The sequence below is a fragment of the Scyliorhinus canicula genome, chromosome 11 (genome assembly GCF_902713615.1).
Source record: "Scyliorhinus canicula chromosome 11, sScyCan1.1, whole genome shotgun sequence".
Lineage (NCBI taxonomy): Eukaryota > Metazoa > Chordata > Chondrichthyes > Carcharhiniformes > Scyliorhinidae > Scyliorhinus > Scyliorhinus canicula.
In genome coordinates this window covers 99,039,202-99,054,160 of record NC_052156.1, presented here as the reverse complement: position 1 = coordinate 99,054,160, position 14,959 = coordinate 99,039,202, and the positions used below count along the sequence as shown (strand labels likewise).

The window sequence follows — 14,959 nt, the reverse complement described above, 5'->3', positions numbered from 1 at the left end:
TTTTGGGAAATGCTGCGGTTGTGAAAGGTTCTATATGAATATTGCATGGGTCCTTTCTGTTTATTCCCTTAGTTCCAATTTTATTTTGCCATTATCATTTTTGATCCAAAGGTGATCAATGGACATGTATCTTTAAGTCAATGAACAGAGAGAATGACGAATTCAAAAGTCACAAGAGACAATATTTGCTAGTCTCTGCGAGTTTGAATAGGCGCTTCAGACTTTTTGACACCAGAGAGAGAGATGGGATGTGACTCGGGTTTGTTTGATTGGCTGGTGGCCAATGAATTGGCCCAAAAGGCTGTACTGTACCGGTTAACAGGTCATGATTGGATCCTATCCCGTTGGAGCTCAGATTGACTCCTGGCAGCACAGGAACAAGATCCTGCTCTCCTCCATGTTTTCTCCAGAAAGGCTGTGATGCTGTGTTCCTGAATCTGCAGAGAACCTGAATGAATGAATCTACAGGAAAACCATTGCAGGCTACAAACAAAGACAAGAATCTCTCTCCCTCCAGAAAGGCTGTGATTGCTGTATTTCTGAAACTGCAGAGGCCTGAATGAATCTATAGTAAAAGTCCTTGAACTGAAAGCAAAGTTTGAAGAGGAGAAAGCTGCTGGAAACAACCATCTGAAACCAACACTTTCTTCCTTTTACTTGTGATTTTTTAAACTCCTTTTCCCCACCCATGTGTTGTCTGTCTTGTGTATGTGGAGCAGTGTTTTTCAAATCTTTTTGCCCGGGACCCATTTTTACCAACCAGCCATCCTTCGGGACTTATGCCAGCCAGCCAGCCTTTGAGACCAATGCCAGCCAACCCTCGTGACCCACGCTGCCCGAATTTCAGGTGAGCCTGCTTGGTCCTCACGATCTCACTTGCTTTGTCATTCAATGCTACATTTCAGCTAAGGGCTTCAGTTGATGATTTAAGTTCTCGCTGCATCCTTTGAAAAAAATCAAGAGGTGTCTTCTCGAACTCATCATTCTTAGCTTTTGAAGCTTTGAGGGTTCAATCTGTCATTTGCCAATACTTCCCTGCACATAACACCCATGGGCTTTGCATCCTGATTTGCATTGGCACAATTAATAAAGCCATACCTCAAGAAATCATCTTTATACTGCTTTGTTTCTGATTTCAGCTTCTTAATGGGTTGTTCATCTGAAGCCCTGGAGCTCACACCAGCAGTGCTTTGTCCTGCCGTGGAGTCTCCTGAGAAGCTCACTCCAGCAGATTCAGTTGTGAGATCCTGGCCTGTTTGTGTCTCTGGCCCTCTCTTCCTTATTACAAACTGACCCATCTTCAGTTCTTCACACACTCCTGTTGCTTGCTTGCTGGAAACTAAAAATGGAGGAATCTCTCCTCCAGGATTTTGCAGCCAAAGCACGGATCGTGTGACATCAGTATGTGTGCCGGGTGCTTAACCTGCTCTCTCTCACCACTTCTGGTGTAAAGACCTGTTAAAAAGGTTTGGTCCTGGGACAGCAAGAGGAGACAGCACGCTGACGTCAGGAGGAGGCGGTACTGGGATAGACACCTGACATCAGGAGGAGACAGTCCTGGGATAGCCCACCGATGTCAGGAGGAGGCAGTACCGGGATACCCGCTGACGTCAGGAGGAGACAGTCCTGAAATAGCCCGCTGACGTCAGGAGGAGACAGTCCTGGGATAGCCCGCTGACGTCAGGAGGAGGCAGTACCGGGATACCCGCTGACGTCAGGAGGAGGCAGTCCTGGGATAGCCCGCTGACTTCAGGAGGAGACAGTCTTGGGATAGCCCGCTGACATTAGGAGGTAGCCGTACCGGGATACCCGCTGACGTCAGGAGGAGGCAGTACCGGGATACCCGCTGACATTAGGAGGTAGCCGTACCGGGATACCCGCTGACTTCAGGAGGAGGCAGTACCAGGTTACCCGCTGACGTCAGGAGGAGGCAGTACCAGGATACCCGCTGACATCAGGAGGAGGCAGTCCTGGGATAGCCCGCTGACTTCAGGAGGAGACAGTCCTGGGATAGCCCGCTGACATCAGGAGGTAGCCGTACCGGGATACCCGCTGACTTCAGGAGGAGGCAGTACTGGGATAGCCCGCTGACTTCAGGAGGAGGCAGTACTGGGATAGCCCGCTGACGTCAGGAGGAGGCGGTACTGGGATAGCCCGCTGACGTCAGGAGGAGGCAGTACCGGGATACCCGCTGACGTCAGGAGGAGACGGTCCTGGGATAGCCCGCTGACATCAGGAGGAGGTAGTACCGGGATACCCGCTGACGTCAGGAGGAGGCGGTACCGGGATACCCACTGACGTCAGGAGGAGGCAGTACCGGGATACCCGCTGACGTCAGGAGGAGGCAGTACCGGGATACCCGCTGACGTCAGGAGGAGGCAGTACCGGGATACCCGCTGACTTCAGGAGGAGGCAGTACCGGGATACCCGCTGACGTCAGGAGGAGGCAGTACTGGGATAGCCCGCTGACATCAGGAGGAGGCAGTACCGGGATACCCGCTGACGTCAGGAGGAGACAGCCCTGGGATAGCACGCTGACATCAGGAGGAGGCAGTACCGGGATACCCGCTGACGTCAGGAGGAGACAGTCCTGGGATAGCCCGCTGACTTCAGGAGGAGGCAGTACCGGGATACCCGCTGACGTCAGGAGGAGGCAGTACCGGGATACCCGCTGACGTCAGGAGGAGGCAGTACCGGGATACCCGCTGACTTCAGGAGGAGGCAGTACCGGGATACCCGCTGACGTCAGGAGGAGACAGTCCTGGGATAGCCCGCTGACTTCAGGAGGAGGCAGTACTGGGATAGCCCGCTGACTTCAGGAGGAGGCAGTACTGGGATAGCCCGCTGACTTCAGGAGGAGGCAGTACCGGGATACCCGCTGACGTCAGGAGGAGACAGTCCTGGGATAGCCCGCTGACTTCAGGAGGAGGCAGTACCGGGATACCCGCTGACGTCAGGAGGAGACAGTCCTGGGATAGCCCGCTGACGTCAGGAGGTAGCCGTACCAGGATACCCGCTGACTTCAGGAGGAGGCAGTACTGGGATAGCCCGCTGACTTCAGGAGGAGGCAGTACCGGGATACCCGCTGACTTCAGGAGGAGGCAGTGTCAGGATACCCGCTGACTTCAGGAGGAGGCAGTACTGGGATACCCGCTGACATCAGGAGGAGGCAGTACCAGGATACCCGCTGACGTCAGGAGGAGGCAGTACCGGGATACCCGCTGACGTCAGGAGGAGGCGATACTGGGATAGCCCGCTGATGTCAAGAGGTGGCAATCTGCCATTCTGGGCGCCAGGTCTGTGCACTGGCAGATCTGCATACGGACGGCATTGTCTTCTTGTTTAAACAGCACATGGGGCCCCATGAGTTTTATTTGTGAAGACTTACAATACACCATAATAGTGACACAATCGCAGAGGTTTCAAACATTCACACAGATTTCACATGCTGATGCTTAAATTCCATTTGCCCTGCCAAGAGGAGAACCACATATACTTTATTTTCTGTGATTGCTGCTGGTGCCTTCTTTGAAGAACGAACAAGTAGCTATCACATAATTTCTCCTTCCTGTGATGGTGTAGGCATTGAAGTACTTGTGGAAGCCAGCGAACTGGTGCTGGCTGCCAGCATCGTAACCCGCCATTCTCGCCTCTCACACAAAGCTCACTCGGCGGCTCTCAGTGTCCTTCACAGGCCCCGATCTCCAACTGTCCACTGCCAGAAGTACCGCCTCCTCCACCTCCTATTGGTCAGAGGAACAATTCGATGTTAGGAAAGCTAATCACCCATTGGATAATCTGGGTGCCAATCGGATGGAGCGAGGCAAAATGCTGTGGCTGCTGGAAAACATGGGCAACATTCTCAACTAAAAGCCGGTCGCCACTTTCGGGTGCCTCTCCCATGATCGAGAGCGACACGACCGATCGCACAGCGAGCTCACCCGGCCGTGGCCCACCCACGGGTCATGACCCTGAGTTTGAAAAACCCTAGTGTAGAGGGTCGGGGAAGTTAAAGTGAAGAATTAGAAATGACATAACTAGCAAGTTGTATTTGTTGCATATTTTAGTTCCTGTTATGAACAAACAGTAATTGTGTTTACATTTACAAACTTGGTGACTAATTATTGGGCTGCCAAGGGCCAAAGACGTTGGGTATTTTTCATACATGCAATTTACAGTGCTGAAGGAAGCCATTTGGCCCATCAAGTCGGCACCGATCCTTGGAAAGAGCAGCCTACCTAAGCTCAAACCTCCACCCTATACCAGTAACCCCACCTAACCTTTTTGGACATTAAGGGCAATTTAGCACGGCTAATCCACCTAACCTGCACATCTTTGAACTGTGGGAGGAAATTGGAGAACCCGGAGGAAACCCATGCAGACACGGGGAGGATGTGCAGACTCCGAAAGGACAGTGACCCAAGCCAGGAATCGAACCTGGGACCCTGGAGCTGTGAAGCAATTGTGCTAATACGCGCCCCCCTTGGAATTTTCTAGGAATTATTGGTTAATTCATTTGTGTTGTGACTCCTGGTCCAAGTGGGGCTGGAACCATAGAATTTACAGTACAGAAGCAAGCCATTCGGCCTCGAGTCTGCACTGGTTCCTGGAAAGAAAGAGCACCCTACTTAAGCTCACGCCTCCACCCTACCCCTGTAACCCAGTAACCCCACTTTACCTTTTTGGACACTAAGGGCAATTTATCATGGCCAATGCACCTAACCTGCACATCTTTGGACTGTGGGAGGAAACTGGAGCACCTGGAGGAAACCCATGCAGAAATGGGGAGAACATGCAGACTCCGCATAGATAGTGACCCAGCCGGGAATTGAACCTGGGACCCTAGAGCTGTGAAGCAACTGTGCTAACCAATTAACTACTGTGCTGCCCCTTATTAATTGCGCACTAGCCCAATGTGTTGTAAAAATATAGATTCAGTTTTCCATAATGTGTTGTTGAGAATGCTGATAATACAATATTAGGAATGTCAAGGTATTAGAGATGTTGGCGGGCTTAAAAGTGGACAAATCTCCAGGTCCAGATGAGTTGTATCCTAGGCTGCTGTGGCAGAAGAAGGAGACAATTACAGGCCTCTGACTCAAATTTTATTTCCTGTCTGGCCACAAGGAAGGTGCCAGGGGACTGGAGAAGGTTCAACTTTTCAAGAAGCGTGGTAGAGATAAACCAGGGAATTACAGACCAGTGAGTCTCGAGTTAGTTGAAGGGAAGCTATTGAAAACTCTGAAGGAGAGAATCTCTCTCCACTTGGAGAGGCAAGGTTTGATCGGGGATAGTCAGCATGGCTTTGTCAGAGGGAGGTCATGCCTAGCAAATTTGATTTGAGTATTTTAGGAACGTGACCAAGTGTGTAGATGAGGGTAGTGCAGTGGATGTAATATAGAACATAGAACATAGAACAGTACAGCACAGAACAGGCCCTTCAGCCCTCAATGTTGTGCCGAGCCATGATCACCCTACTCAAACTCACGTATCCACCCTATACCCGTAACCCAACAACCCCCCCCCTTAACCTTACTTTACCTTAGCATTTATGCTAACCACCATGCTACCCTGCTGCCCCTATATATGGATTTCTGCAAAGCTTTTGACAAATAGAAGATTTATAAAGACAGCAATGCACATGGGATACAGGGTTATTTGATTAAATGGATTCAAAATTTGCTTAGTTGTAGGGGTCAGAGGGTGATGACGGACGGCTGCTTTAGTGACTGGAAGCCAGTGGGCTCTGATTCATAATTTCTATAAATAACATAGATGACTATGTGGGGGGTAGGATCAGTAAGTTTGCGGATGAGACAAAGATTGGCCAGCTGGTTAACAGTGAGGTTGAGTGTCTCATGTTACAGGAAGATATAGACGGGATGGTCAAATGAGCAGATAAGTGGCAGATGGAATTTAACCATGAAAAGTGTGAGGTTATATACTTTGGAAGGAATAATTTCACAAGGAAGTTTTCAAAGAACTGCATGACACTAGGAAGTTCTGAGGAACAAAGGGACCTTGGCGTGTTTGCCCATAGATCTCTGAAGGCGGAAGGACAGGTTAATAGAGTGGTGAAAAAGGCATATGGGACACTTGCCTTTATCAATTGAGGCATAGATTACAAAAGCAGAGAGGTCATTTGGGAGTTGTACAGAGCTTTGATGAGGCCACAGCAGTACTGTGTGCAGTTCTGGTCACCGCATTATAGGAGGGATTGCACTGGAGGGGTTATAAAGGTGATTCCTCAAGATATTGCCTGGAATGAAACATTTAAGTTATGAAGGGAGGATGGATAAGCTTGGGTTGTTTTCCTTGGAGCAGAGAAGACTGAGGAGCAACCTGATCGAGATGTACAAGGTTATACAGGGTGTATAGGGAGCAGCTGTTCCCTTAGTTGGAAGGTCAGTCACGAGGGGACACAAGTTCAAGGGGAGGTGCAGGAGGTTTAAGTGGGATATAAGGAAAAAAAATTTAGCCAGAGGATGGTGACGGTCTGGAATGTACTGCTGGGAGGGTGGTAGAGGCGTTTACCTCACATCCTGTAAAAAGTACATGGAGAGCATGCACGTCATAATATTCAGGGCTATGGTCCAAGTGCTGGTAAATGGGAATAGATGGGAATAAATGGGAATGGTCTTTTCACATGTTGGTGGAGACCTGATGGGCCAAAGGGCCTCTTCTGCACTCTGATTCTGAATATTGACCTTGAGCTGGAGCTCTAAGATTCACCCAGTAGGACCGTTAGGAGTGGGATTTAAGCACTGTGCCTCCATGCTCAGAATAATATTAACACAAGCTCAGAGACTTGCTGTGCCTTTCCACTGATATCTCAGTGGGTTGGTGAATCTCCTGCATGGAGAATAATATATAACAAATAACAGCTCTTCGCTGCCTTGTTTCAAAATCTGGATCCCTACTCTAACACCAACCTCTACACCCCAATGCACGTGCAAATAAAATACCATAATGACACAATCTATGGAAACCTATAACAAGCAAATGTACAAGATCCTAATAATGAGGGGTCCATGTTTGTCATATTGGGGTGGAAGGGGGCAGGGTGGGGTTCAGGGCTGGAAAAGGGATTGGGGTACTGTTGTCAGAAGCACAGGGTCCAGTGAATAAACTCAGAATGCACTGGATCAACATCTTGTCTCTCTCCGATTATTTTGAGGTTTTGCTTGTTTCACTCTGTCCCTCCTCACAAGGCCCTATCTGTTGTCAGGTTGAAGCTGCAACGTTCTGAGAAGCTTATCAATGGCCTGGGAGGTGAGAAAGAACGGTGGACGAATTTTTCAGAACATCTGGAAGCTACGTACCAGAACATTATTGGGGATGTATTATTAAGTGCCAGTGTGGTGGCCTACCTTGGTCCCTTCACATCTGAGTTCCGACAGGTGAGGCATGCTGGCAGGATTTTTAATTACACCAGAAATGTTTCATCTAATTCAATAAAAATATAAAGAATAATACTTGGTTTTTACATCCTATTATATTAGTGGAATATAATTTCTGCTTTAATACACCATCAACTCGACCCAACCCAGCCTAATCCAAGCCAATCCATTCCAACATAAGAACATAAGAACATAAGAACTAGGAGCAGGAGTAGGCCATCTGGCCCCTCGAGCCTGCTCCGCCATTCAATTAGATCATGGCTGATCTTTTGTGGACTCAGCTCCACTTTCCGGCCCGAACACCATAACCCTTAATCCCTTTATTCTTCAAAAAACTATCTATATTTACCTTAAAAACATGTAATGAAGGAGCCTCAACTGCTTCACTGGGCAAGGAATTCCATAGATTCACAACCCTTTGGGTGAAGAAGTTCCTCCTAAACTCAGTCCTAAATCTACTTCCCCTTATTTTGAGGCTATGTCCCCTAGTTCTGCTGTCACCCGCCAGTGGAAACAACCTGCCCGCATCTATCCTATCTATTCCCTTCATAATTTTAAATGTTTCTATAAGATCCCCCCTCATCCTTCTAAATTCCAACGAGTACAGTCCCAGTCTACTCAACCTCTCCTCATAATCCAACCCCTTCAGCTCTGGGATTAACCTAGTGAATCTCCTCTGCACAGCCTCCAACGCCAGTACGTCCTTTCTCAAGTAAGGAGACCAAAACTGAACACAATACTCCAGGTGTGGCCGCACTAACACCTTATACAATTGCAACATAACCTCCCGAGTCTTAAACTCCATCCCTCTAGCAGTGAAGGACAAAATTCCATTTGCCTTCTTAATCACCTGTTGCACTTGTAAACCAACCTTCTGTGACTCATGCACTAGCACGCCCAAGTCTCTCTGAACAGCGGCATGCTTTAATATTTTATCGTTTAAATAATAGTCCCGTTTGCTGTTATTCCTACCAAAATGGATAACCTCACATTTGTCAACATTGTATTCCATCTGCCAGACCCGAGCCCATTCACTTAGCCTATCCAAATCCCTCTGCAGACTTCCAGTATCCTCTGCACTTTTCGCTTTCCCACTCATCTTAGTGTCATCTGCAAACTTGGACACATTGCCCTTGGTCCCCAACTCCAAATCATCTATGTAAACATAACCCAGTCCAAGCCAATCCAACCCAGTCCAGCCTAATTCAATCCAACCCGATCTAATCCAACCCAACACAAAACCAATCTAACCCAATCCAACTCAATCCAATCCAACACGACCCAACCCAGTGCAACCCAATCCGATTCAACACAATCCATCCACTCCAACCCAACACAACCAATCCAATCCAATCCTACCCAACCCAACCCAATCCCCATCCCAATCCAACCCAACCCAACACAGTTCAGCCCAACCAATCCAGCCCGATCCAATGCAACACAATCCAATCCTTCCAGAAGCTGGAATAAAGCATCTTTATAGAACAGTACAGCACAGAACAGGCCCTTCGGCCCTCGATGTTGTGCCGAGCAATGATCACCCTACTTAAACCCACGTAACCCGTATACCCATAACCCAACAAACCCCCCATTAACCTTACACTACGGGCAATTTAGCATGGCCAATCCACCTAACCCGCACATCTTTGGACTGTGGGAGGAAACCGGAGCACCCGGAGGAAACCCACGCACACACGGGGAGGACGTGCAGACTCCACACAGACAGTGACCCAACCGGGAATCGAACCTGGGACCCTGGAGCTGTGAAGCATTGATGCTAACCACCATGCTACCGTGAGGCCCTTTTGGTCTTAACTTTTGGTCTTTTAACTTATTAACTTTTGGTCCATTCTGTCTCTGTCTATCTGACCAAACCTAATCCAATCTAACCCAACCCAACCCAATGCAATCCAACCCAACCTAATCCAACTCACTGCAATCTAAACCAAACCCAATACACCCCAATCCAAGCTACCCATCTAATCCAACCCAATCCAGTCAAGCCCAACCAATCCAACCCAACCCGTTCCAAGCCAATCAAACCCAACCCTATTCAACCCAACCCAACCTAATCCACCCAATCTGGCCAAACCCAGTTGAACCTAACAACTGTCTGCCATCCCTTTTTAATTTAATAAATTTAGAGTGCCCAATTATATTTTTCCAGTTCAGGGGCAATTTAGCGTGGCCAATTCCTATTCTGCACATCTTTGCGTTGTGGAGGTGAAACCCAATACAGACATGGGGAGAATGTGCAAACTCCACACAGACAGTGACCCGGGGCCAGAGTCGAACCTGTGTCCTCAGTGCCGTAGGCAGCAGTGCCAACCACTGTGCCACCCTGTCTGCCATCCCTGTGTAATTCCATAACATAAGGACAGGTGTAAGGGAAATGGCACTCAGCATCCCATTCCAGAATAATTGGGTACCACAACAGTCAGCAACAGCAGCTGATCATGTTATGTATCATGAGCACAACTGTTTGCAAAATAAATATTCTCAGTCCTCAACTTCCATTGTCGATTGCCGCTTTTGAAAGGTCAGCTGATATTTGAAGACAGGATACACTTCCCTTTGTTCTGGGGAGGAAGATGCGGCCATGGTGAAGTGGGACTTCTGTCCGAGGGGTCCTGGATCCTGGAGAAGGACTGCTGCTAACCTCTCAACTGCTTGGTTGGCATGTAATACCGACGGGCCTTCCTGAGTAGATAGCCCCCGGCCGAGGCACCTATTATCTCTAAAGAAATCCTCTCTTAGTGCACATATGACACAATGGGTTTTGCCATTTTAGAGTTATCAGATACAGGAACTGCATTCTGCAAAGGTTTCATCTGTTGGGTTGGGATTGTTTCTCTTTTGCAGAATGTGCTGGGAGAATGGTTGAGTATGTGCATGCAGAGACAGATCCCGGTCTCCAGTGTGTTCTCCCTGTTGAATACATTGGGGGACCCTGTGAACATCATGGAGTGGCAATTGCATGGTCTTCCACGAGACACGTAAGCATTTCTTTCCAAATGGGTTGGATTGTTTTGGGTTGGATTGTTTTGGGTTGGATTGTTTTGGGTTGGATTGTTTTGGGTTGGATTGTTTTGGGTTGGGTTGGTTTTGTTTGGGTTGGAGTGGTTTGGGTTGGTGCGGTTTGGGTTGGTGCGGTTTGGGTTGGAGCGGTTTGGGTTGGAGCGGTTTGGGTTGGAGCGGTTTGGGTTGGAGCGGTTTGGGTTGGAGTGGTTTGGGTTGGAGTGGTTTGGGTTGGTGCGGTTTGGGTTGGAGCGGTTTGGGTTGGAGCGGTTTGGGTTGGAACGGTTTGGGTTGGAGCGGTTTGGGTTGGAGCGGTTTGGGTTGGAGCGGTTTGGGTTGGAGCGGTTTGGGTTGGAGCGGTTTGGGTTGGAGCGGTTTGGGTTGGAGCGGTTTGGGTTGGAGCGGTTTGGGTTGGAGCGGTTTGGGTTGGAGCGGTTTGGGTTGGAGCGGTTTGGGTTGGAGCGGTTTGGGTTGGAGCGGTTTGGGTTGGAGCGGTTTGGGTTGGAGCGGTTTGGGTTGGAGCGGTTTGGGTTGGAGCGGTTTGGGTTGGAGCGGTTTGGGTTGGAGCGGTTTGGGTTGGAGCGGTTTGGGTTGGAGCGGTTTGGGTTGGAGCGGTTTGGGTTGGAGCGGTTTGGGTTGGAGCGGTTTGGGTTGGAGCGGTTTGGGTTGGAGCGGTTTGGGTTGGAGCGGTTTGGGTTGGGTTGGCAGAAACGTGAGAATTAAATGATTCAAATATCTCACAGAATTCTCCTGTCCACTCAGATTCTCCGTGGATAACGCCATCATTGTGACCTCGGCCCAGCGTTGGCCACTCATGATCGACCCTCAGGGTCAGGCTAACAAGTGGGTGAAAAACATGGAGAAATCAAACAAGCTTCATGTCAGCAAACTTACTGAATCTGACTGTATCCGCACCCTGGGAAACTGCATTCAGGTAACATTCCTGTAAACGCTTGTCTGGGTAAATCACTGACAAATCACTCCTTCGCCACATCTGGGAACCCAGTGTCTCTGGGACAGGAGTGTCCAAGGTCGTCATCCCATCACTGTCACTTCCATTAGGATCAGTTCAGAGGCAGGTTTCTAGATTTGCTGTTTTAATCTTTGTCACCAGAACCAAAGCTTCTTGAGGAGGAGGTGGATAATTTAAAAACCAATGTTGTTCCTTTGTTCAAGAAGGCTAGCAAGGATAATCCAGGGAACGACAGGCCGGTGAGCCTTACATCAGTGGAAGGGAAATTACTGGAGAGAATTCTTCGAGACAGGACCTACTCCCATTTGGAAGCAAGTGGCCGTATTAGCGAGAGGCAGCATGGTTTTGTGAAGGGGAGGTAGTGTCCAATTAACTTGATAGGTTTTTGAGGAGGTCACAAAGATGATTGATGCAGGTAGGGCAGTGGATGTTGTCTATATGGACTTCAGTAAGGCCTTTAACAAGGTCCCTCATGGCAGACTGGTACAAAAGGTGAAGTCACACAGGATCAGAGGTGAGCTAGCAAGATGGATACAGAACTGGTTACGTCATAGAAGGCAGCAATGGAAGGGTGCTTTTCTGATTGGAGGGCTGTGATGAGTGGTGTTCCGCAGGGATCAGTGCTGGGACCTTTGCTGTTCGTAGTATATGTAAATGATTTTGAGGAAAATGTGACTGGTCTTATTACAGTAGTAAGTTTGCGGACGACACAAAGGTTGGTGGAATTGCAGATAGCGATAGGACTGTCAGGATACAGCAGGATTTAGATTGTTTGAAGACTTGGGCGGCGAGATGGCAGATAGAGTTTAATCCGGACAAATGTGAGGTAATGCATTTTGGAAGGTCTAATACAGGTAGGGAGTATTGACAATCACCGAGATCTTGGGTACAGGTCACTGAAAGGGGCAACACAGGTGGAGAAGATAGTCAAGAAGGCATTGCCTTCATTGGCCGGGACATTGAGTATAAAAATGGGCAAGTCACGTTGCAGCTGTATAGAACCTTAGTTAGGCCACATGTGGAGAATTGTGTTCAATTCTGGTCGCCACACTACCAGAAGGATGTGGGAGGATTTAGAGAGTGTGCAGTAGAGATTTACCAGGATGTTGCCTGTATGAGTGGCATTAGCTATGAGGAGAGGTTGAATAAACTTGGTTTGTTCTCACTGGAACGAAGGAGGTTGAGAGGCGACCTGATAGAGGTCTACAAAATTATGAGGGGCATAGACAGAGTAGATAGTGAGAGACTTTTTCCCAGGGTAGAGGGGTCAATTACGAGGGGGCAAAGGTTTAAGGTGCGAGGGGCAAGGTTTAGAGGAGATGTACAAGGCAAGTTTTTTTACACAGAGGGTAGTGGATGCCTGGAACTCGCTGCAGGAGGAGGTGATGGAAGCAGGGGCGTTCGTGACGTTTAAGGGGCATCTTGACAAATACATGAATAGGATGGGACAATGGTTGTATTTTTCCAGGAACCTTGAGGTGTTTAAAAGAAGTGTGGTAGAACATAGAACGATACAGCGCAGTACAGGCCCTTCGGCCCTTGATGTTGCACCGACATGGAAAAAACTAAAGGCCATCTAACCTACACTATGCCCTTATCATCCATATGCTTATCCAATAAACTTTTAAATGCCCTCAATGTTGGCGAGTTCACTACTGTTGCAGGTAGGGCATTCCACGGCCTCACCACTCTTTGCGTAAAAAACCCACCTCTGACCTCTGTCCTATATCTATTACCCCTCAATTTAAGGCTATGTCCCCTCATGCTAGCCACCTCCATCCGCGGGAGAAGGCTCTCGCTGTCCACCCTATCTAACCCTCTGATCATTTTGTATGCCTCTATTAGGTCACCTCTTAACCTTCTTCTCTCTAACGAAAACAACCTCAAGTCCATCAGCCTTTCCTCATAAGATTTTCCCTCCATACCAGGCAACATCCTGGTAAATCTCCTCTGCACCCGTTCCAAAGCTTCCACGTCTTTCCTATAATGAGGCGACCAGAACTGTACGCAATACTCCAAATGCGGCCGTACTAGAGTTTTGTACAACTGCAACATGACCTCATGGCTCCGGAACTCAATCCCTCTACCAATAAAGGCCATCACACCATAGGCCTTCTTCACAACCCTATCAACCTGGGTGGCAACTTTCAGGGATCTATGTACATGGACACCGAGATCCCTCTGCTCATCCACACTACCAAGAATTTTACCATTAGCCAAATATTCCTCATTCCTGTTTTTCTTTCCAAAGTGAATCACCTCACACTTCTCCACATTAAACTCCATTTGCCACCTCTCAGCCCAGCTCTGCAGCTTATCTATGTCCCTCTGTAACCTGCAACATCCTTCCGCACTGTCGGCAACTCCACCGACTTTAGTGTCGTCTGCAAATTTACTCACCCATCCTTCTGCGCCCTCCTCTAGGTCATTTATAAAAATGACAAACAGCAACGGCCCCAGAACAGATCCTTGTGGTACGCCACTCGTAACTGAACTCCATTCTGAACATTTCCCATCAACTACCACTCTCTGTCTTCTTTCAACTAGCCAATTTCTGATCCACATCTCCAAATCACCCTCAATCCCCAGCCTCCGTATTTTCTGCAATAGCCGACCGTGGGGAACCTTATCAAACGCTTTACTGAAATCCGTATACACCACATCAACTGCTCTACCCTCGTCTACCTGTTCAGTCACCTTCTCAAAGAACTCGATAAGGTTTGTGAGGCATGACCTACCCTTCACAAAACCATGCTGACTATCCCTAATCATATTATTCCTATCTAGATGATTATAAATCGTATCTTTTATAATCCTCTCCAAGACTTTACCCACCACAGATGTTAGGCTCACCGGCCTATAGTTACCGGGGTTATCTCTACTCCCCTTCTTGAACAAAGGGACCACATTTACTATCTTCCAGTCCTCTGGCACTATTCCTGTAGCCAATGATGACCTAAAAATCAAAGCCAAAGGCTCAGCAATCTCTTCCCTGGCTTCCCAGAGAATCCTAGGATAAATCCCATCACGCCCCGGGGACTTATCTATTTTCACCTTGTCCAGAATTGCCAACACTTCTTCCCTACGCACCTCAATGCCATCTATTCTAATAGCCTGGATCTCAGCATTCTCCTCCACAATATTATCTTTTTCCTGAGTGAATACTGACGAAAAGTATTCATTTAGTATCTCGCTTATCTCCTCAGCCTCCACACACAACTTCCCACCACTGTCCTTGACTGGCCCCACTCTTACCCTAGTCATTCTTTTATTCCTGACATACCTATAGAAAGCTTTTGGGTTTTCCTTGATCCTACCTGCCAAAGACTTCTCATGTCCCCTCCTTGCTCGTCTTAGCTCTCTCTTTAGATCCTTCCTCGCTTCTTTGTAACTATCAAGCGCCCCAACTGAAACTTCACGCCTCATCTTCACATAGGCCTCCTTCTTCCTCTTAACAAGAGATTGCACTTCTTTGGTAAACCACGGTTCCCTCGCTCTACCCTTTCCTCCCTGTCTGACTGGTACGTACTGATCAAGAACACGCAATAGCTGTTCCTTGAACAAGCTC

At 48.3% G+C, this 14,959-nt stretch overlaps 1 protein-coding gene across 1 annotated transcript in view; it reads left to right on the top strand.

Annotated features, from left to right (window-relative positions):
• Nucleotides 1-14,959, top strand: part of LOC119973221 (dynein heavy chain 3, axonemal-like) — a 714,697-nt gene that overhangs the window by 529,461 nt on the left and 170,277 nt on the right. Inside the window, exons 48-50 of the mRNA XM_038810887.1 lie at nucleotides 7,229-7,400; nucleotides 10,263-10,396; nucleotides 11,181-11,352. Coding sequence (XP_038666815.1) covers nucleotides 7,229-7,400; nucleotides 10,263-10,396; nucleotides 11,181-11,352 — 478 coding nt within the window. The remainder of the gene's footprint in view (nucleotides 1-7,228; nucleotides 7,401-10,262; nucleotides 10,397-11,180; nucleotides 11,353-14,959) is intronic.